Source organism: Macaca fascicularis, chromosome 2 (genome assembly GCF_037993035.2).
Source record: "Macaca fascicularis isolate 582-1 chromosome 2, T2T-MFA8v1.1".
In the NCBI taxonomy this organism is placed as follows: domain Eukaryota; kingdom Metazoa; phylum Chordata; class Mammalia; order Primates; family Cercopithecidae; genus Macaca; species Macaca fascicularis.
Genome location: NC_088376.1, coordinates 3973803 through 3996108, shown reverse-complemented (window position 1 = coordinate 3996108; position 22306 = coordinate 3973803). Strand labels below are relative to the sequence as shown.

Here is a 22306-nt window from a genome sequence, read left to right as displayed (position 1 = left end):
TGGAGACCAGCCTAGACAACATAGGGACCCCTATGTTTTTGAGACCCTAGTCTCTCAAAACAAAACAAAGTTGTAACCACTCAGGAGAAATTAAACCTAATCACTAATTTGATGATATTAGAATAGTGCAAAAGTAATTGTGGTTTTGGCTATCAAAAGTACTTTGGTGCAGGCCAGAAGCAGTGGCTGACGCCTGTAATCCCAGCACTTTGGGAGGCTGAGGCGGGTGGATCACCTGAGGTCAGGAGTTCCAGACCAGCCTGGGCAACATGGTGAAACCCTGTCTCTATTAAAAATACAAAAATCTGCCAGGTGTGGTGCCAGGCACCTATAATCCCAGCTACTTGGGAGGCAGAGGCAAGAGAATCTCTTGCACCTAGGAGGCAGAAGTTGCAGTGAGCCGAGATCACGTCACTGCACTCCAGCCTGGGCAACAGAGCAAGACTCTGTCTCAAAAAAACAAAAAACAAAAAACAAATAAAAGTACTTTGGTGCAAAAGTAATTGCGGTTTTGGCCATTAAAAGTAAGCTACTTTTTTTTGGCCATTAAAAAGTAGAGACAGGGTTTCATCATGTTGGCCAGGCTGGTCTTGAACTGCTGACCGCAAGTGATCCACCCACCTCGGCCTCCCAAAGTGCTAGGATTACAGGTGTAAGCCACCATGCCTGGCCAGATATGCTGATTTTTAAACAAGCCATAAAAATATGACATGCACTACAGTAGGGGCATGTTTAAAGTACATTGACGACACCCCGCATTGTGGGCGGGCGTGTGTGGGGGAAGGTTTTCAATAAATAACGCTGGAGAATGTTTGCTTTTGGCAACAAGGCCATGGCCGCAGCTCTGCAGAGGCCCTTGGAAGCGGCAAGAGATGGTATAGGGAGAAAGGCAAATAGCAGAGGCAGGGCAGCACCCACAGCAGGGAGGTGAGACGGTCAGCGTTCAGTCGCGAGGGAGTCGGGACTTCATCCTGCAGCGAACACTGTGGACGGTATCTTCTAACCACCTCCCTCCGGGTCATCAGAACCCTGCCCAGTTCTCCCTGTACTTTCCACAGGGCTCTGCACGTGGTCGGCCCTCAGGAAATGAATCAGTTCCTTAACCAGGCTCCTCAGAGGTCCAGCAGCTTCCCAGGAGCTAAAGATAATGTTTTTGGCCATGGTTCAGAGTTAGCCAAAAAGAAAAACTAACAAGAGGACCAGAGCACTTGTCCTCCTGGACGCTAGGCAGTGATGTGACTGCTCAAAGGCATTTCCTGTTGGCAGAGGTGGCAGGACCTCAGGCACCGTCCTTCTGAAGGAAGGTCTGCAGCGGCCCGGGCGGCCCTACGGGAGTGGGCAGCCAATGGTGACTGTAAATCCCAGCCACCTGGGGGAGACAGGCCAGCAGCTCAACAGCTTTCTCTTCCGGGAGGGCACGTTGCTTGAATCTGGGAGAGGGAGGTTCTAGTGAGACGAGATCACACGACTGCACTCCAGCCTGGGCGACAGAGTGAGACTCCGTCTCAGAAAAAAAGAAAAACAGAAATACCAGAGACGGTAATTTATAAAGAAAAGATGTTTAATTGGCTCGCTGTCCTATAGATTGTATAGGAAGCACAGCAGCTTTTACTTCTAGGGAGACCTCAGGAAACTCACAATCATGTTAGAAGGCGAAGGAGAAGCAGGCACATCTTATATGGCCAGAGCAGGAGGGAGACAGAGGGGAGGTGCCACACACTTCAAAGCAATCAGATGTGACGAGGACTCAGTATCACGGAGAACAGCACCGAGGGGGTGGTGCTAAACCATTTGTGAGGACTCTGCCCCAAAATCCAATCACCTCCCACCAGGCCCCACCTCCCACCAGGGGGGGCTTACATTTCCACATGAGACTTGGGGAAGACACAGATCCAAACCCTATCAAGAGTGCTTTCGTGCTTTTGATTATATTTTGTAACTATGTTATTTACATTCCATACAATTCACCAATGTAAAGTGTGTAATTCAATGGTCTTAAGCATATTCACAGAGTTGTGTGACCATTGCTACAATCAATTTTAGGACATTTTTATCACTGCAAAAGGAAGGCCTCAATCTTCCCATTCCTCCCATCCCTAAGCAACCACAAGTCTACTTTCTCTATATGGAGATTTGCTTATTCTGGACATTTAAAGTAAGTGGAATAGCCAGAGAAGATGGGGGCTAGGTAGTAAATACCGCAGCTTCCCTGTCACCCGGTGAGTACATTCTACATGTTCCTCAGTGGAAGTGAGCCCCTGCTGCGCACTAACTGAACCCAAGTCCCTTGTTTAGAGTTGGAGGAACCCAACTAGGACACTCACAATGGGGAGTTTCTGTTCCACCTTTGTCCCAAATGTGTCTCATGAACCATCCCTTACAATTCTTTTTCTTGTGATATAGTCTCACTCTGTCACCCAGGCTGGAGTGCAGTGGCGTGATCTCCGTTCACTGCAAACTCTGCCTCCCAGGTTCAAGCGATTCTCCTGCCTCAGCCTCCCGAGTAGATGGGATTACAGGTGCCTGCCACCACGCCCGGCTAATTGTTTTGTATTTGTAGTACAGACGGGGTTTCACCGTGTTGGTGCATGAGCCACTGCGCCTGGCCAGGAGGAGGTTTCTAGGGCTCCCAGATGACTCCTTGTCGTCAGAGCTGGTGTTTCCAGGAGGCCCTTGGTCTTGACACGGAGACTGCTGGGTGCAGCTGTGCCCGCAAGAGCAGGGCCCGTTCCACAGTGCCAGTGTCTTGCGACAGTTCCACAGGCAACAGGCAGCTTCTGCTCTTTTCCATCTGCACAATGCAGCCCAACCTCACAGATCCAGGTGCTTGTAGAGTCTGCGACTTTTTTCTTTTTTATTTCTGTTGCCATGTTTTTTCCAGGGCTTCCCCGCCCCATTCTCAGAGCTCACAGTGGCTGCAGTCACTACACCACTCCCGGGCTTGTAACCCATCACAGCCTGGACTCCTTTGGTCAAAGCCCTCACATTCTCCTAGGAAATAAGAGAAAACATTATCGGAGATGTCAGCAGGCTGTCCTTTAAGGGATATGCACAGTACTGTCAGTGGATCACTTCAAGATAAAAAGGAGTCAGTCACTCAGTAAATTCCTCCCCCCTTCCCTTTCACTGGTCCTCTTTCTCCCACCAGCATTCCGTCTTCATTTCATCTCTTCTCCCTCCTTATTCCCTCATCAACTTTGTTTAGTCTCATACTTTCAAATGCCATCTACAACTAGACTCAATACCAGCTGTTTTCTGGAAATTTGTCTTAATATAAAAACTAAACCTGCTTCAACCACATTAGAAATGGACTCTAAACAAGTTTTAAGTTTACTTAGTAAAAAAAAATTAGTACACTATGATTTGCAAGTTACTTATAATAGTAAAATATTACTCTAGAGGCTACGGTTGAGACATATGAATTATATTGAAATTATGACAAGTTTTCAGCCTTCTTGTACACAGCCTTTAGAAACCTATAAACATTTAAAATTTCAAATTAAATGTTCTGTATGGCAGCTGTAGGCCCAAGAAGAAACCTGTCATCTTTTTGCATATTGGTAAATTTCCTTCCAAATACTGGTACATACCAACTAGGAAATAATTCCAACTAGGAGCTACAAACATCTAAGTTTTGCCCCAGCTTTGCAATTTAAAGCAAGTGCCCTTGGGTAACTCAGTCTCTCCAGCGCCAGTGTCCTCAGGGAACAATATTTGCTTGGCCTGCATCACAGGCTCATCGCGTGAGGCAGCAGATAAAGCATGGGGCGAATACAAAAACATTCTCTGGGTACAGCTGATCACCCCCTCCTAACCCCTGTCCTGCTTTCGCTATAGTAGTCACTTAAAACTTTTAAACTACATTGGGTACAGCTATATGATTTACCTCTTTTGCATGTAGATTTGACCTTTAAAATACTGCCTACAAATTGTAGCTGTGACATAAGCAACTAAAGTTATCAATATTTTAAAGTGCAGAAGACATTTTTGAAATCTGTTTCTTTAGCACTTTCTATCACCAAGTGTGTTGGCTCAGAGAAAAGACAACTGACTAAATGGGTGCAAAGATTTGTAAATCAATCTGATAAGGGACTGGTATCCAGAATATATAAAGAACTCTTACAACTTCATAACAGACATTTCTCTACAGAAAATATACATGTGCCAATGAGCACAGAAAAAGATGCTCAGCACCACCAGTCATTAGGGAAATACCAAATCAAAACTACAATGCAATACGCTTCCCAGGTATTAGGATGGCTACAATAGAAAAAGACCGGCAATAATAGACGTTGACAAGGATGAGGAGAAAATGAGAAACCTCACACATCACGGGTGTAATGTAAAACAGCACAGCCACTTTCGGAGAGTCTGGCAATACCTCCAATGTTAAACACGCAGTTACAGTCTGACCCAGCAAGCCCACGCCTAGGTATATACTCAGGAGAAATGAAATCCACGTCTCCACAAAAACTTGTGCACAAGTGTTCATTACACCATTATCCACAGTAGCCAAAAAGTGGAAACAACCCAAATGTCCATCAGATGATAAACAGACACAACGTGGCGCAGCTATACACTACAACGCCATTCGGTAATAAAAAGGAATGGAACACTGACGCATGCACAACATGGATGGATCTCTAAGACACCATGCTAAGTGGAAGAAGCCTGTCACAAAGAGCACACCGTATGATTCCAGTCACATGAAACGTCTAGAACGGGTGAATCTATACATAAAGATTGATTATTGGTTGGCAGGGGCTGGGGGGAAAAGGGGAACAGGGAGTAACTGCTAATAAATAAGGTTTCTTTTGGGGGTTATTAAACCCTTTTTGGGGTTATTAAAATGTGTTTATGGCATGTGATACTCAATAAAGCTGTTATAAAGAGTGTTGGATCAGAAGTTTAAGAAAAGTTTTAAAACTTACTTGATGGAAAAAAGTTTTGTCAACGATATTTTCAATCTGCTTTACTTTTTTATTTCTGCCTGGCTGCATTTTTATTTCATCACCATTCGTTTTGTTCTCTGGGAGTCGCTGGTGTTGATGCTGAAAAGTTACAGGATCTCTTCCAGGAGGAGGATGGCAGTACAGCAGCTTACCCTGCAAAGACAGCATGAATGACGACAGTGCATCCTAAGAGCCATCTGTGGCCTCAGAGGAGACATCCCCACCCAGTCACACTCCGATGGAGCTCTCCGCCTTCTGGTTACGTTAGCTGAGTTGAGCTTTGGTCTACTGCAGCTGAAGAGTCCTTTTTCCAACACATCAATGGTCAAAGTGTTCTAAAGACCTAACTCTTCCCATGGTGCCCCAGACTAGGATGAAATTTCTTTCTTCTTTTCTCGTTTGCATTCCCACTTAAGTATTCTTCAGCATACTGACATGGTTATACTTACGGTGAATATTTTCCAAAACAAAACTCAAGACACAACTGGGCAGTTACGACTCACGGTAATGTTGGGGTAGACTGTTACAGTCAGGAGAGTTTGTGGTAATACCGGGTAGACTGTTAGAGTCAGAGTTCGCGGTAATGCCGGGTAGATTGTTACAGTCAGGAGAGTTCGCGGTAATGCCGGGTAGATTGTTACAGTCAGGAGAGTTCGCGGTAATGCCGGGTAGACTGTTAGAGTCAGGAGAGTTCGCGGTAATGCCGGGTAGACTATTACAGTCAGGAGAGTTCGCGGTAACGCCGGGTAGATTGTTACAGTCAGGAGAGTTCGCGGTAATGCCGGGTAGATTGTTACAGTCAGGAGAGTTCGCGGTAATGCCGGGTAGACTGTTAGAGTCAGGAGAGTTCGCGGTAATGCCGGGTAGACTATTACAGTCAGGAGAGTTCGCGGTAATGCCGGGTAGACTATTACAGTCAGGAGAGTTCGCGGTAATGCCGGGTAGACTGTTAGACTCAGGAGAGTTCGCGGTAATGCCGGGTAGACTGTTACAGTCAGGAGAGTTCGCGGTAATGCCAGGTAGACTGTTAGAGTCAGGAGAGTTCGCGGTAATGCCGGGTAGACTGTTAGACTCAGGAGAGTTCGCGGTAATGCCGGGTAGACTGTTAGAGTCAGGAGAGTTCGCGGTAATGCCGGGTAGACTGTTAGAGTCAGGAGAGTTCGCGGTAATGCCGGGTAGACTGTTAGAGTCAGGAGAGTTCGCGGTAATGCCGGGTAGACTGTTAGAGTCAGGAGAGTTCGCGGTAATGCCCGGTAGACTGTTAGAGTCAGGAGAGTTCGCGGTAATGCCGGGTAGACTATTACAGTCAGAGTTCGCGGTAATGCCGGGTAGATTGTTACAGTCAGGAGAGTTCGCGGTAATACCGGGTAGACTGTTAGAGTCAGGAGAGTTCGCGGTAATGCCGGGTAGACTATTACAGTCAGAGTTCGCGGTAATGCCAGGTAGACTGTTACAGTCAGGAGAGTTTGCGGTAATGCCGGGTAGACTGTTAGAGTCAGGAGAGTTCGCGGTAATGCCGGGTAGACTGTTAGAGTCAGGAGAGTTCGCGGTAATGCCCGGTAGACTGTTAGAGTCAGGAGAGTTCGCGGTAATGCCGGGTAGACTATTACAGTCAGAGTTCGCGGTAATGCCGGGTAGATTGTTACAGTCAGGAGAGTTCGCGGTAATGCCGGGTAGATTGTTACAGTCAGGAGAGTTCGCGGTAATGCCGGGTAGACTGTTAGAGTCAGGAGAGTTCGCGGTAATGCCCGGTAGACTGTTAGAGTCAGGAGAGTTCGCGGTAATGCCGGGTAGACTATTACAGTCAGAGTTCGCGGTAATGCCGGGTAGATTGTTACAGTCAGGAGAGTTCGCGGTAATGCCGGGTAGATTGTTACAGTCAGGAGAGTTCGCGGTAATACCGGGTAGACTATTACAGTCAGGAGAGTTCCTCGACTCCTGTAGGTGGGGTTGCTCACTGGGGGCAAGTCTGCCTCTTTCCATCATAAATGATCTGAAGCCTGTGACAATTTTTACCTCATCTTTACATCCTCCATAGTAAGTGGTAAATGAATACATGACTTATCCATACCAATAGTATGAACTGCTTTCCTCCTGAACTGAAGGCAAAGCCCATATGGTTGCCACTATTCTCCAAGAGCTCCACTGATGTGGTCTTGAGAAGGGGAGGAAATAAAGCCAAACCCTCACAACTGGTTATTAACAGGGCCCTGTAATGCTTATTTGTGGAAAGAAACTTGACAACAATTATCGGGGGCTCATTATGTGCCAGGCATTGAGCTTAGTGCTACACACACACACACACACACACACACACACACACACACAGAGTTTTCATTTATTTCCCATAATAATCTCATGAGATAGGCCCTGTTCATCTCCATTTTACTATGGGGAAACCCCCAAATAGCATGTTCTCATTTGAAAAGGAGACATAATAATCTCAGACTTGTTACGTATTTTTACTGAGAAGACGCATGTAAAACAGAACTATTTCTAGCAGGGTTAGCTTTGAAAAAATGTTAGCTGTTATTATCGTTACTACACAAATACAGAGATAGGCATAGAAACAGCTATACTACGAAGAAGACTGTGACAATAGTGGCAATCATAACAAGCAAAGGGCTGTAGGAGACGAAAAAACCAGATGCATAAATTGGTGATTTTCACTCATAATAGGTGTTCAGAGAGCTCCATCTTTTGTAATCTCTATAATCCATATAATGTTAACTACCCTACATCAAGATCACAACTCCAGTTTCAGTGTATTTCCTTTATGATCGAACAAGTTGCCATTCTCTAAGAACACAGACTGGGGGAAAGACGTGCGTATCGGAGAGCATGAGAGGCGGGGTGCACTTACATTGACATAGTCCTTCAGGATGTAGCGCGCAGATCGAGGCTGGTCTGGCTGGCCATGCGCTGTCATGAATCCCCGCATATCTGTGAAGAGAAAATAATTTTGCAAAATCTTAGATGACAGAATATCACAACAAAGACAACTGAGGTGATGTAGCTTCTATTACTAACTATGCATTCTTACTCCTAGCTTTAAAAAAATTAGGTATCATTGTAGAATATATATTGTTTAGCATTAAAAACACTAGATCATCCAGGAGAATATTTACTTATATCTGATATCTTAACAATCACCTACCACCATGCTATGAAAGACAAATTTGATTTCTCTCTACTCCAGTTATTTCTTCTACCTCTTTATTTTTTTGTTGAGACGGAGTCTCGTTCTGTTGCCCAGGCTGGAATGCAGTGTCACAATCTTGGCTCACTGCAACCTCCACCTCCCGGGTTCAAGCGATTCTGGTGCCTCAGACTCCTGAGGAGCTGGGATTACAGGCGCACACCACCATGCCCAGCTAATTTTTGTATTTTTAGTAGAGACGGGGTTTCACCATGTTGGTCAGGCTAGTCTTGATTTCCTGACCTCGGGTGATCTGCCCGCCTCGGCCTCCCAAAGTGCTGGGATTACAGGCGTTAAGCCACCATGCCCGGCCTCTTTATTTTAAACATTTATTCATGGAGGCTACCTGTAGGAGAATGCTACACTGTCAATACTACTTGCAAAACAGAAAGCAACAGAAGAAGTTTTCTTATTGAATGATGTACCCACATTTTTTCCCCAGTAAGATCCCTTTAATACTAACTCAGTCAGAAGGCAGCAAAACACAGTGTTAAGAACATGGTTTCAGCAGACAGGCTGTGTTCCAAACTCAGCCCCCTCACATACTAGCTGTCGACTGGCTTTTCCAGTTTAGAAGAAAACAGTTACAATCCTAATTCACACAATATACAAAAATAAATGTAGGCAGATTAAAAATCTAAATGTTAAAAAAGTAAATATTTCAGGAAGATAGTTTTATCTTTTTGGGATGGAGAAGACCTTCCCAAGTAAAACACCAAACCCAGTCAAACCAAAAAGGAAAAATATAGTCTGTTAAAATTGTCAACTTCTTTGGGGGCCAAAGAAACCATAATTAATGTTGGAAAAAAATGTGTAGCACATATAACAAAGAACTTCTACAAATCATTAAGACAGAACCATGTATAGGAAAATGTGATTCTCAGAAGAAATATAGTCACAAAACATTTGGAAAGATGCTCAACTTCACTAGTATTTAAAGAAATACAAAGTAAAATGAGAGTAATCTGGCAATATCTTTGAACATTTACTGTTGAGATTTTCTTTTATATGGACTTGCAGATAGTGAACTTAGCAATTGTACGTGTGGTCATTTGTTTTTACAGACTGGCTTTTTCTTTACTCTGATTTTATCAGGCAGCATTAGATGAAACATCTTAAAAGACTCAGATTATTTTCAGTTTTATCAGAAGTACAATCAAACTGAAAGTTTGGTGGAAGTCCACCTTTCTGCATTTTCCAGGCTAACATCCTCGAGGGAGATCTCACCCAGGCTATTCCACTGACCAGCCACCTCACCTTGGGTCAGCTTGGGCTCTGGGTTCAGATTTTACTTCTTAAAAGCAGGGGCTAGGAGGTGAGGTAATCTTTCAGGTCTTTTCTTGTTCTATGACTCAGTCATTAGAATAGTCTTACACAAGTGTTTAGTATTTATCCTCTTTAGAGTCTCTAAGTTCAAGGTTTGATTTAAGTGTGATTCCTATCAAATCACCTTCCACCTTTCTCTGCCAGTAAATACTTGAATAAGCTGAACTCCTTCCCAGCCAGTGGCAATCCCTTTCAAGGCAAGCCACACACGCACAGAAATGCTTCTCATGCTGCTATTCTTTTTTTTTTTTTTTTTTTTTTTTTAGGTAGACACAAGGTTCTCCAGGCCACCTTTAAAGTTTACATTGAAGGCAAGAAATCATAGGTCCTCATGTGGAATTGGGAAAAAACACGGAGGTGGGAGAGCTGTGGTCTCATTTTCATGTCAAGTAAGTTTACAGGGACTGATGGGAGAGGAAGGAGGGTGCTTTGTGCCCCTGTCCTAACCAAGCTCCACTCTGTCCCCGTCTCTGAGGGGTCTCCCTTCTGGTGCTCCCGTCCCAACTCTCCTGCCTCGCTGTGGTGCACATATTCATTTTCTTCCACACATCCCCTTTCTTCTTGTTTGGGAGAAGACTCCAGAAACAGCCAACACAGCCTCCGATGAGAACCCCTGTGCCTGCACATGGGTACCATCAAAGCAGCAAATGTCCTGAAAGCTTTTTGCACTGTAGGTTACTTTGTAGGCAAGGCCCGCAGAGACATTAACCCTGGAAGATGACTTGAAAAATGCTAAAGAAATATGATAAATTTATATCTTTGCAGAATAACATTTCTAGTACTATTACTATTCTTATTTCTATTCATTAGCTATACTGTTATTTTTGTTCACGTTTTCTAATGAATCCCAACTTACATCCATAAGCTGTTAACAGCTCTTCTGATGTTGGAGGTCGGTGGGGATCTTCATCTTCTCTAGGCTTTATGATATTAATGCCATAGGTAGCTTCTAAAACATGTCTTGGAATATTCTGGCAAACGTAGCTTGTCAGGGAATCCACTCTCTTGAACTGCCTCTCTCCTCCCCAAGGCATACGGAACGTGCCTCTAAGAGCATGGCACTTCATCACTTGTACGACAAACACTCTTTCTCCTCTCCAAAGGAAGAGTATAGTTATCGATTAATTTTAAAAGACTCAGTTTTTTTTTCCTTTTAAACAAGGCCTTAAGCTCCCATGACTCTTCCATATGAATTCTTTTAAAATAATAATTTAAAATATCTCTGAAACTGACTTTAAAGATGACACATTTAGCCGGGCGCGGTGGCTCACGCCTGTAATCCCAGCACTTTGGGAGGCGGAGGCGGGCGGATCACGAGGTCAGGAGATCGAGACCATCCTGGCTAACACGGTGAAACCCCGTCACTACTAAAAATACAAAAAATTAGCCGGGCGCGGTGGTGGGCGCCTGTAGTCCCAGCTACTCGGGAGGCTGAGGCAGGAGAATGGCGTGAACCCGGGAGGCGGAGCTTGCAGTGAGCCGAGATCGCGCCACTGCACTCCAGCCTGGGCGACAGAGCGAGACTCCGTCTCAAAAAAAAAAATAAATAAAAAAAAAATAAAGATGACACATTTTTACCCTGAAAAGTAGATTATGCATTTGTGATTCTAATGTAGAGATAAAGCAAGGGGAGTCTGTTTCTAATGTCTACAATTATGCAGGATTACTTTTCCTCCTTTGTCTCATCTCTCATAGTTTGTCTGAATTTTCCTTAAGCCACTAACAATATTCTACTTGTACTACAGTTATTCACGTACATACCTCACGTGTCCCCAACAGATTGATGCTTCGTATAGGGCAGTAGCCATCTCTATTTATGCCCTATCCTCCATAGTACCTAACCTAAGGCTACCGGCAATAAATAATTCATGTCTCACTATTAATTTACTGAGAAACTTAAAAGGCCGGGCTCACGCCTGTAATCCCAGCACTTTGGGAGGTCAACGCAGGCAGATTATTTGAGGTCAAGAGTTTGAGAGCAGCCTAGTCACCATGGTGAAACCCCATCTCTGCTGAACAACAACAACAAAATTAACTGGGCATGGTGGTGCACACCTGTAATCCCAGCTACTCGGGAGGCTGAGGCAGGAGAATTGCTTGAACCCAGGAAGTGGAGGTTGCAGAGAGCCGAGATTGCACCACTACACTCTAGCCTGGGTGACAGAGTGAGACTCCATCTCAAAAATAAAAAAAGCTATATACTTTTTCATATATATGTATCTATGAATAAGCTGTGGCCTTAAGTGTAGTTATGAAGGAAATTTTACCCTACTTACAAGCCAGCGGATTAGTGTGCCAATTTCATGATGTCTCCTGTTTTCTGCTAGTATCTATAAAACAGTAACAGACTAACTTGTTAGCTTGTAAGTACAGTAAAATCTCAGACCTTGCGCAGTTTTTCCCTTTCGTTTTCTTTTTTCTTCAGGAGTCTCGCTTTGGCACCCAAGCTGGAGGGCAGTGGCACCATCTCAGCTCACTGCAACCTCTGCCTCCCAGGTTCACGAGATTCTCATGCTTTGGCCTCCCGAGTAGCTGGGACTATAGGTGTGCACCACCACACACAGCTAGTTTTTGTATTTTTAGTAGAGACAGGGTTTTGCCATGTTGGCCAGGCTGGTCTCAAATACCCGGCCTCAAGTGATCCGCCCACCACAACCTCCCAAAGTGTTGGGGTTACAGGCATGAACCACCACACCTAGCCCCTGCATAGTTCTTAACAAATCCATCTTTGAGTCCTTTTTTCATGCCGGGTGCTGTCCTAGATGCTTTCTGTAAGTTAATTCATTATGCTGCTGACAAGTAGCAGAGTTCCTAATTTACTGCTTACTAGCTGTAAGAGCTTAGATAAATTATTTAACTTCTCTGTGCCTCAGTCTCCTCAAGTTTGAGGAAACGGGAATAACAGCAGTATCTGCCTTAAGGGTTGCTTTTTGAGGATTAAAAGATATTTGATTAGGGTTTAGAAAAGCACATAGCAAGTATTCAATATATGTTAGCTATACTGATTAAATATAATCAACCATGAGATAGATGCTTTTCCCCCACTTAGAGAAAAGGGAAGTATTTGGGAAGGTTACGCAAGTTTTCCAAGGTCACTCAAAAGGTTACATGGCATTGTTAAATAGGTTTGCAACTTGGAACCGAGTATCTGAAACCTGGATTCTCCCATTTCTTCAAGGCTACACTGCGGAAATCAGGAAATGAGGTTCCGATTTGGAAGTTCTCATGCTATCTCACAGTCTAAACTTGTGCAGATCACTAGTATTTTAAATTCTTCATCAAATCGGAATCCCTCAAATGCCTACAATAAACCTGAAGCCCTAATATGCACGTAATAACTAGAGTGTTTCCAAAGCAGAAAGGATATTAACGATACAGGTGGAACATGATCTCTCATCTGATCAATTGGGAGGATTCCGCTGCAAGTCATTTCGGCCTTGGTAGACACGAAAGACGGCATCACCAAGCCAGGACAGTCACACAGGCAGAGACCAGGCTCCACGTAGAGAGTCTGGAAGACAAGCAAGAGTTTTGAGCTGGGTATACAACAGATGAAAGGAAGAAACAGCTGCACGCGAGTGGCAAGAAACCACAAAAATACCTGAAAGTGCTTCGTGTGACCCGGTGTGGCAGACACAGATACTTTCTTGTTGCCCATGATAGTATTGATTGTTGAACTCTTACCAACATTAGGGTAGCCCACCTAGAAAAGACTCAGAAGTTACCAAATAGTAAAACAGTACATCTATCAAAAGACTCAAAGATATGACATAGATGATGGCAAGACTAGCATTACGCGTCTGGTTACTTTGAAAATTATTTGAAATCCATGCTCTCTGTATTTGCTGAGACATCTTTTTTCTCCTGTGGTGTGAGTATATTTATTCAGACATGTCTCCAGTGACAAATGGTCAGGCTATGTACATTTTAATTTTATAGGTTTTGCTGTTAACAGCAGATACTACAGAAAATTTCATCCCCTTGTCCCCAGCCTTCCCTCACTGCCCCATCTACAGACAGTGGTTTCCATTGCATCTTCCACACTGGGTGAGGCTGATCGGATGGACATTTGAATAATCACAACACACAATTATCTTTAATTTTCAGTCATTTTTAGTTAAAGCCAAGCAGAATGTCTGGCATGTGGCAGGTGATCAATAAGTGTTTGCAGAATTTCTAGAGTAAGAAATTCAGAAAATGAGGGAGGATGCTCAGTTTTTCCATAAAGGTGAGAAAACATGTAGAGAACTGAATTTTCTGATACAAATTTTTAGCAACAATATAAAGAATGAAGCTTTAAAGCTCAGAGGCATTATAAGCAACTTTCCCCATGTTCCTAACAAGTTAGTTCTAGTGCTGAATTGGGAATTACACCTAGGTCTGTCTGATTCCACAGACAGCTCTTTTAACTACACTAAAATAAGATGCTAATCTACTTCAGTCATTTTAAACAGGCATTCTGGGGCAGGGGGTTGGGGCAGGAGAGAAGGGGGCTCAAAACTAATTAAGATTAGCTATACTGAGCATGTAACTGAAAAGCTAGAAGATGTTAAACGTGCCATGATCTCCTTTCCCTCACTGTTATATTTTGGATAGATCTGTATAATAAATACCTTCTGTAACATCTCACATCTCCTTAGCTAAGGATGGGGCCATCTAGAGCCATGCTGTAGCCCCTCGGGGTTTGCGCACTTCCGCAGCCAGCCACTTCTGGAATTAGGGTATATAAAGCTGGGGATGTGATCTACTTTCCCCTATCTACTATGCGGTGTTTATGCAACCAATGCATTTGTCATATTTTCTCCAGCCCCAAGATGCTGGGATTGCTGGGGTTCTCCCTATTAAGCATCTGAACACGTACAGCGTAAGCTGGCAAGGATCACAGGGTGCCCAAAGAACACTGGGCTGAAGTCTGAAGACAACCTTAACATCCCTCTCATTCTGCTCTCTCGGTCCTTCACACGGCAGAAAAAGCCGAACTGAAAGGAGACCGGAGAATACATTTAATGTGAATAGGTATGTTACAATATAAGCCTTGAGGAAGTCGATTCCTTTGAGTTGGGCTGTCTGTCCTACTGCCTAATCCCGTGATGCCAGTGGGCAACAAGAGGGCAATGGTCCCGATGATGCCGGAAGCCTGGTTAGTCTCTGGGGTCGTGTAGCTACTGAAAAAATGGGCATTAAAGACAATCATGTGGCAACAATGTTATGACATATGTCATCTTACCAGTCCAATCGTAAGTTGCCCATCTTTCACCTTTCTCCCCGTATGTAGTTCCTTAAAGAGCTCTAGTAACTCCTGCTTGGATACGAGATGGCTAAAATTGTGTATCTGCCTCTTCTGTGGGGTCTTCCTGCTCTGAGCCTCAGAATCTGCAGCAGAGCTTTCCTTCCAGTCCTGGCCACAGTCCTCTTCCTCGGAACCGTCTTCTTCTGAGCATGTCTGCCAGTCATCTTCCTCCTCCTCTGGACAGTCCTCATACTCACTGTCATCTTCATCAGTTGTGAGATTTTCACTAAGTGAAGGAGAATCCCTGGCTGGGAGATGTTCGGTCTCACTGTGAGAAATTTCAGCCTCGTCAAAACTGGAGTGTTCAAACTCAGCTGTGTTGCTTTGTCTATCATCTTTGTTTGCCTCTTCCTGATAAAATAATAGAAACGCTCAGAAATACATAACTGCAGTTTCTACTCTAGTCAAAATACTTAATGAGTTGATTATGTAAGATGGACAGAGGACGGCTGGGCGTGGTGGCTCACACCTATAATCCCAGCACTTTGGGAGGCTGAGGTGCACAGATAATTTGAGGTCAGGAGTTTGAGACCAGCCTGGCCAACATGGTAAAACCCTGGCTCCACTAAAAATGCAAAAATTAGCCAGGCGTGGTAGTGCACACCTGTAATCCCAGCTACTCGGGAGGCTGAGGCAGGACAACTGCTTGAATCTGAGAGGCAGAGGTTGCAATGAGCCGAGATGGTGCCATTGCACTCCAGCCTGGGCGACAGACAAGGCTCTGTCTCAAAAAAAAAAAGATGAACAGAGGACAAGCAAAGTTCGATGGAGATGGAAAGGTGACTATAGGGAGGAGACAATGAAAGCCTTTCAGTGTCATGACAGACAACCACCGACGGTGGCGCCCTCTTGGAGGGGAGGAGAATTGGACCTTCCCTTCCCTTTTTACTTTATATGTTTCTATACTATTTGAACTCTGTATAAAGAACATGTATTACTTTTGTAATTTAAAATAATTCTTTAGGCCGGGTGCGATGACTCACACCTGTAATCTCAGCACTTCGGTAGCTGAGGTGGGAGGATCGCTCAAGGCCAGGAATTCAAAACCAGTCTGGGCAACACAGCAAGACTGGGTCTCTACAAAAACAAAAGAAAACAAGAACAACAACAACAAAACTCTTCAAAGACAGCAAGGGGAAAAACTTATGTTAAACTGAACTCTTTGGCCGTACATTATTTTGCAATGGGCTGCACGATAAAACGAAGCATGTCTCAGGAACAATAACACATTTAACATACTCTTCTCTGCAAAAAGCAGTTCATTTTACATTTGTATTTTTAAAGACGGTGGTTGGCATGTTTAAAAAAATCTGCTATTCTCTCAGAATTGCTTTTAGAAGTCAAAGCACCGTGGAGCACACACAGATCCCCGTGTGTGAAATGCGGCAGCAAAACTCAACTCCACATTATTTAGTGATGAAAGATTCCCTTTGGAAAGTGAAAGGTAAAAATAATTTACTACTCATGGGTGTGTTAATTCTTCTGTATCCCTCGTGACAACAAAGCAGAAATAAGGGTGAATCTGTTGGGACTTGAAAGTAATGGAAATCTTGTATCATTTCCAAGTAATTTGGTTAGAATAATTAACAGTCACAGAAGGGGACACGATGAACTCAGCCAAACATGTATCCTAAATCTCAAGAAAGCAGAAAGAAAACAAAATGTCAAGAAAAACAGGTATGATTTCACTATCAAGCCTGGCAACTCAAAAAGAAACCGGGCTTATGAGAGAAATACAGAACCGGAAGCAATTTCTACGGTAAATGAGCAGTGAATGTAAAGAAGTCAGCGTCCTCACTGTGGGGCTCTTTTGGGTCATTTTCAAACATGAAAGTAGCATGAAAATGAGAATGTGAACTGAACATGAATGTGCAGTAGAAAAACTGCAGCGGGGAGCACTTCGGCTTCAGGAAAAGTACTAAAGACAATCAAAGGACTTTGCCATAATTAGGTTAAAAATTAAAAGAAGGAAAAAGTCAATCTTTTGGGGAACACAGTGCAATTCCACGGTGACCAAAGGAAACCAGAGATACTCAACTCAGAACTCGGCTGTGCCTTTTGAAAAATGTCACATTTTTTCAGAACATTCACATTTTTCAAACAACTGAAGCTGAACAACTGTAGAAGATGAACCAAACTTTCAGGCAAGAAAACAGTGAAAACAGTGAATATCAAGCTACTTCTAGTACTTCTGTAATTTGATACCCAAATTACAGATATTAGTAACGAGTTACAAGTAAGACTTCACAACCTGAGAAATCATGGACAACAGTAGAGAGTCCAGAAAACTTGGGAGAAGTAAATGGCGCCTAAGTCTTAAAAAGGAGGAAAGAATATCTTCCGTAAACTACACACTGTTAAGCCAGAAACTGACATTAAAACAATTCCACAAGTGACCTGGTGAGCCCTAAAAATAAGACAGTCATCAACAGGAGGTAGTAAGAGTTCCCTGAAAACTGATTACGTAAAAAATTTCATCTCCCTTTGTTATCTACCACTTGGTTAGTAAATCAAGAAGGCCACAGATGCAGAAACTCATCTCTTCCATTTTTGGTAGGGTTACTGCATCAGGGCAGAGCAATATAATGGTAATTATCTATTTTAAAACTTCAGCACGACATTGACTTCCAGGAAAGATTGGAAACAACAGAAATAATGGTTTAACAGGGCAAACTATTCTTCTCCCTAACAATGGTAAGTATCTATACTTACTGCCAAGAAGATTAAATGAGTAAAATACATAAAGTGTTTAGAATAGTGGTGTCTGGTAAAGAATATGTTTTTATTAACTTATTAATTTTGGCCGGGCGCGGTGGCTCAAGCCTGTAATCCCAGCACTTTGGGAGGCCGAGACGGGCGGATCACGAGGTCAGGAGATCGAGACCATCCTGGCGAATATGGTGAAACCCCGTCTCTACTAAAAAACACAAAAAACTAGCCGGGCGAGGTGGCGGGCGCCTGTAGTCCCAGCTACTCGGGAGGCTGAGGCAGGAGAATGGCGTAAACCCGGGAGGTGGAGCTTGCAGTGAGCTGAGATCCGGCCACTGCACTCCAGCCTGGGCGACAGAGCCAGACTCCATCTCAAAAAAAAAAAAAAAAAAAAAAAAAAAAAAAAAAAAAAAAAAAACTTATTAATTTTATGGGTTAGTTTTAATTAATTATAGTAATAATTATTATCGGTATATTCTTGTGAATACATCTATATTCACATAAAAACACCTGGCACAGAGTGCTGCTAGTAAGTCCACAAAAGGTCACAGAGCTGTATCCCTTGTCCTAGCCTGTTCAATGATGTTATCAATGACATGAAAATTCACAGCTAGAAGGCGAGGAAATGCTAACTGTACACTCTAAAATGAACTCTACCTTGGTACTAAGCCATTAACATATTTAAAAGGAACAGTACTCTCCTAAGTTGAAGTGAAACAGAACAAATATCTTTCTCTCCATGTAAAGATGGGATGAGGTTTGCTTAGTAAGTCTTTTTTTATTTTTTTGATATTTGAGGGATTCGGTTACTCACAGGTTCAATGAGCCAAGAGCAAACAGCTTCTGAAAGGAGATGAACTAACAGAAACTGAATTAATGTGAATATCCTGATCACAAGAAATATGAATGCTCTGTATACGCCCTAGGCAAACACCACCTGGAATAATGTATTCAATTAGGTGTGGCCAGTTTTGCCTGCGGTCCTGACGCAAGAAGACAGGCACCCAGGATGGGCATCCCGGAGCTGGCGTCTGTGAGAGCTGAAAATGCACAGCTGCAGGAGAGAACCGAAGGGACAAAGAGGCCTCAGATCAAAGGGTAAGGTGGCTGACTTTGTTCCACTGAATGGAAGAACTTTCTACATTTAGAGGTAAAAAGAAATGAGTTACCTGGTCTCGAGCATCCTGTCGCTTAAAGTAGTCGAAGAGAAATATGCAACTGTTTGGTATGGAGGTGGAGGAAGAGACTCCTCCACACAGCTAGAGGTGAGAATTTATACAACGAGCTCACGGAGGGGAGGGTGCTGTATTCATAACCCAGCTCAACACATACTCCACAGTCAATAGATGCCTGATAAACAGAGAGAGGAGAAAAGCACAGGGAAAAACACAGTACTTCTTACGTCTCTCCATCTCTACGATCCTAATTACTAATTTCTTTTCACAGTTGGTATTATGATGATGATTTTTTTTTTTTTCTTTTTTTTTGAGACAGTTTCGCTCTTGTTGCCCAGGCTGGAGTGTAATGGTGCGATCTCGGTTCACTACAACCTCCGCCTCCCGGGTTCAAGCAATTCTCCTGCCTCAGCCTCCCGAGTAGCTGGGGTTACAGGCACCCGCCACCACGCCCGGCTAATGTTGTATTTTTAGTAGAGATGGGGTTTCTCCATGTTGGTAAGGCTGGTTTCAAACTCCCAACCTCAGGTGATCCACACCCCTCGGCTTCCCAAAGTGCTGGGATTACAGGAGTGAGCCATGGCGCCTGGCCCTCTTATAGGTATTATTTTATTCAAAAGTAAAAATAAAGCCCAAACTACTTTTGCAAAATTTGGGCTAACAGATAATGTGGTATATCTTAATTTAGGGTTAGTTTCTCTGTTTTCAGAACAAAGTCGAAAGAGATTCTAATCAAGTCCTGAGAACTGACTATATCCTTCAGTTATACCCTTGTGTTCTGACTTCTCTTAAAAGCAGTTACAGGATCATTGTGGAACTTCCTATACAACTTCCTGTCTACAACCTTTAAAAAAAATTATACAATTATACAAAAATAATACAGCTAATACCAGTGTGTAACAACACTGGCGATGTCAGACTGTCCGACAACCAGAGAGAAAAGAACTTTGTGATTCACTTTCTGTAGGTCATCCGAATCCAGCACACAGGGGAAAAACCTTAATTCCCACAAATTTCCAGTAAGAGTAAACAAAACACAAATGAAGCACATTATGAGAAATCAAAATCCTCCTCTTTGAAACCCAACCTGTAAAAGTCCCTCAGGTTACCTCAGAGTCACCATTCAGGTGAATGGCTCCGGCCAAAGCTGACCAGAAAATAACCTTCACATCTTCTTTTTCAAAGTACGTGGCCCAGGCACTCCGCTGCTCAGCAGTCAGCAAGTCTGCCTTGTTGATCAGAATCACGTTCTCCTTACTGGCATCGATTTCTTTCACATAACATTCCTAAGCAAGACAAAGAGATTTAGAAAGGCCTCTTCAAACAACTAAAAAATGAGGCTAATCATATTGAAGATCCCAGCACAAGTTTTTACTGCCCCCAGTTTTAAATCATTTCCTAATTTAAACAGTCTTAATCACGACGCATTATACTTATCCTTTCAGTAAGCTTTGAAAAGAAGTTCCACCATTAATATTTTTGTTATGCACCAGCAGATTTAAAAATAATCTGGGCCAGGCATGGGGGCTCATGCCTATAATTCCAGCACTTTGGGAGGCGGAGGAGGGAGGATTGCTTGAGCCCAGGAGTTCGAGACCAGCCTGGGCAACATGGTAAGATCCTGTCTCTACAAAAAATTAGATATATAAGATAGTAATAAATAAATAAATAATATGTATTACAGTTCTCAAAAAGAAATATGAATACCTCACATATTATAAAATATTTTGTTAACTAACCCAAAGCTACATTACATCATTTCATGGGATTCTCACACGTTAGTTATTAGCCCCTGTGGTGTTTCATAAACTTAGTTCACTTGTAAAATACCACAGGGAGTCATAACTAAAGTGTGAGGAGAGAGAACTTTACAGGATGAATTAAAAAGTGAAGTGACGGCCAGGCGTGGTGGCTCAAGCCTGTAATCCCAGCACTTTGGGAGGCCGAGACGGGCGGATCACGAGGTCAGGAGATCGAGACCATCCTGGCTAACCCGGTGAAACCCCGTCTCTACTAAAAAATACAAAAAACTAGCCGGGCGAGGCGGCGGGCGCCTGTAGTCCCAGCTACTCGGGAGGCTGAGGCAGGAGAATGGCATGAACCCAGGAGGCGGAGCTTGCAGTGAGCTGAGATCCGGCCACTGCACTCCAGCCTGGGCGACAGAGTGAGACTCCGTCTCAAAAAAAAATAAAATAAAATAAAATAAAGTGAAGTGACTGGCAATATGCTAAAGTAAATAAAATACTATTTCCACTGGTGTTTCCTGAAAAATGGGAAACCAGCAAATGCCTTAAGTGGCTTCTAAACTAAAAGCTAGAAAGCTCATTTAACTGCCTTCCTGCAGATGGAAATCATTGTTTGAGAAAACATCTGTCTCAACAGTGGCATTATGCAAGCTCCTGACCTTGGAAGGAGGGAAGGCCTCATTAACAGAGCCAGAGCGGACAGAAGGTGTGCCTACAGTCACTGCTGAGTGATTTGGTCCTCTCACAGCTACTCAAAGGACTGATGTTTGAATTTTGTCAAACTTGACTTACCAAATCCTCACATCTAAACAGGAGTGGGTTTCGAGCATCTACTATCTGGACCACAATATCACTGAAACACAAATACGAGATAGACCAATCAGTGTGAGTTGAAAGGGATTTTCCTAACCACACATTAATGGCCAGAGTAGCAAACACCTGCAATATATTAAGCACTGGACATCTATTAATTTTTAAGGTATCATTATTCCCGGTTTATACACGAGTGAGTTAAGGCTCAGGGCAGTTAAGTAACTTGCCCAAGGCCACCAGCTAATAAGTAACACAGCCAGAATGGGAACCCAGGCAGCCTGGACCAGAGGTGATGCTCTTAATCATAACTTGCTATTGCTGTCATACAGCCTAGGGGGGTTCAGATGATGTTTCATTGCTAAGACATCCACCGTACTTCTATTCCACTCTCCTGGTGAGACAAAAGAGTATCCCAAACACTTCACTCCAAGGTGAAGTCTACTAAATATTCAATCCCTAGTCTGCACTCATGTTAAAGCCTCAAACGAAAACTGGTAAATCAGTTGCTGACAGCTGCCACTATTGAAGCTAGTATCTTATTTCAACCCAGGAATAACAAGGAAGAAAGCATATTTTTGGCAAACAATTATCCACCAATTCCAACAATGTATTTAAATGGCAAAAAGACAAAATAGGAACGTATTAACTTAGGTTGCCCAGCTGAAGCAGGAATGGCAAGTCCAACTTCTATCACATACAAGAAGGTACAGCAATAAGACACTTACTGCAGCTGGTGCAAGCCCCTCAAATCCCTCACAAATATAGTGGGGACTACAGGTGTCTACACGGCAAGGAGAAAAAAAAATTCCCTTCTCTGGGAGGCTCTTCCCTCCCTTCAGCCTCTGAGCTAGATGTTATAAAGGCCCACCGTGACTGCTGCTGGAAGGAAATAAGCTACAGATGCATGACTACCTCACGGCAGAGTCTCCCCAAAACCCTTATTCTGTTAACCAGCCTTTTCTGAGGCAACTTTGCAAATATGCTAAATTCCAAAGAATGAAGGTTGCCATTTAGGACATTCTTTTGACAATTAAAAGTGCATTTTCTTTTAGAATAGTTAAAATGTCAGCATAATCCTGTGACACAAAGGAACTCAC

At 43.4% G+C, this 22306-nt stretch overlaps 1 protein-coding gene across 3 annotated transcripts in view; it reads right to left on the bottom strand.

Moving 5' to 3' along the window:
• Window positions 1–1543: 1543 nt before the first annotated feature.
• LSG1 (large 60S subunit nuclear export GTPase 1) overlaps window positions 1544–22306 on the bottom strand; it is a 30934-nt gene continuing 10171 nt past the window's right edge. The window contains exons 6-14 of one of the 3 annotated variants that reach the window (XM_005545342.4): window positions 21189–21249; window positions 19761–19937; window positions 14705–15118; window positions 13079–13180; window positions 12845–12988; window positions 10334–10457; window positions 7816–7895; window positions 4932–5105; window positions 1544–2991 (exon numbers count right to left, since the gene is read on the bottom strand). In XM_005545342.4, coding sequence (XP_005545399.3) covers window positions 2812–2991; window positions 4932–5105; window positions 7816–7895; window positions 10334–10457; window positions 12845–12988; window positions 13079–13180; window positions 14705–15118; window positions 19761–19937; window positions 21189–21249 — 1456 coding nt within the window. In that variant the 3' untranslated portion in view covers window positions 1544–2811. Of the gene's footprint in view, window positions 2992–4931; window positions 5106–7815; window positions 7896–10333; window positions 10573–11753; window positions 12989–13078; window positions 13181–14704; window positions 15119–19760; window positions 19938–21188; window positions 21250–22306 lie in introns of those variants that run through there. The other 2 variants (XM_005545344.4, XR_012430560.1) reach the window with 2 other exon arrangements.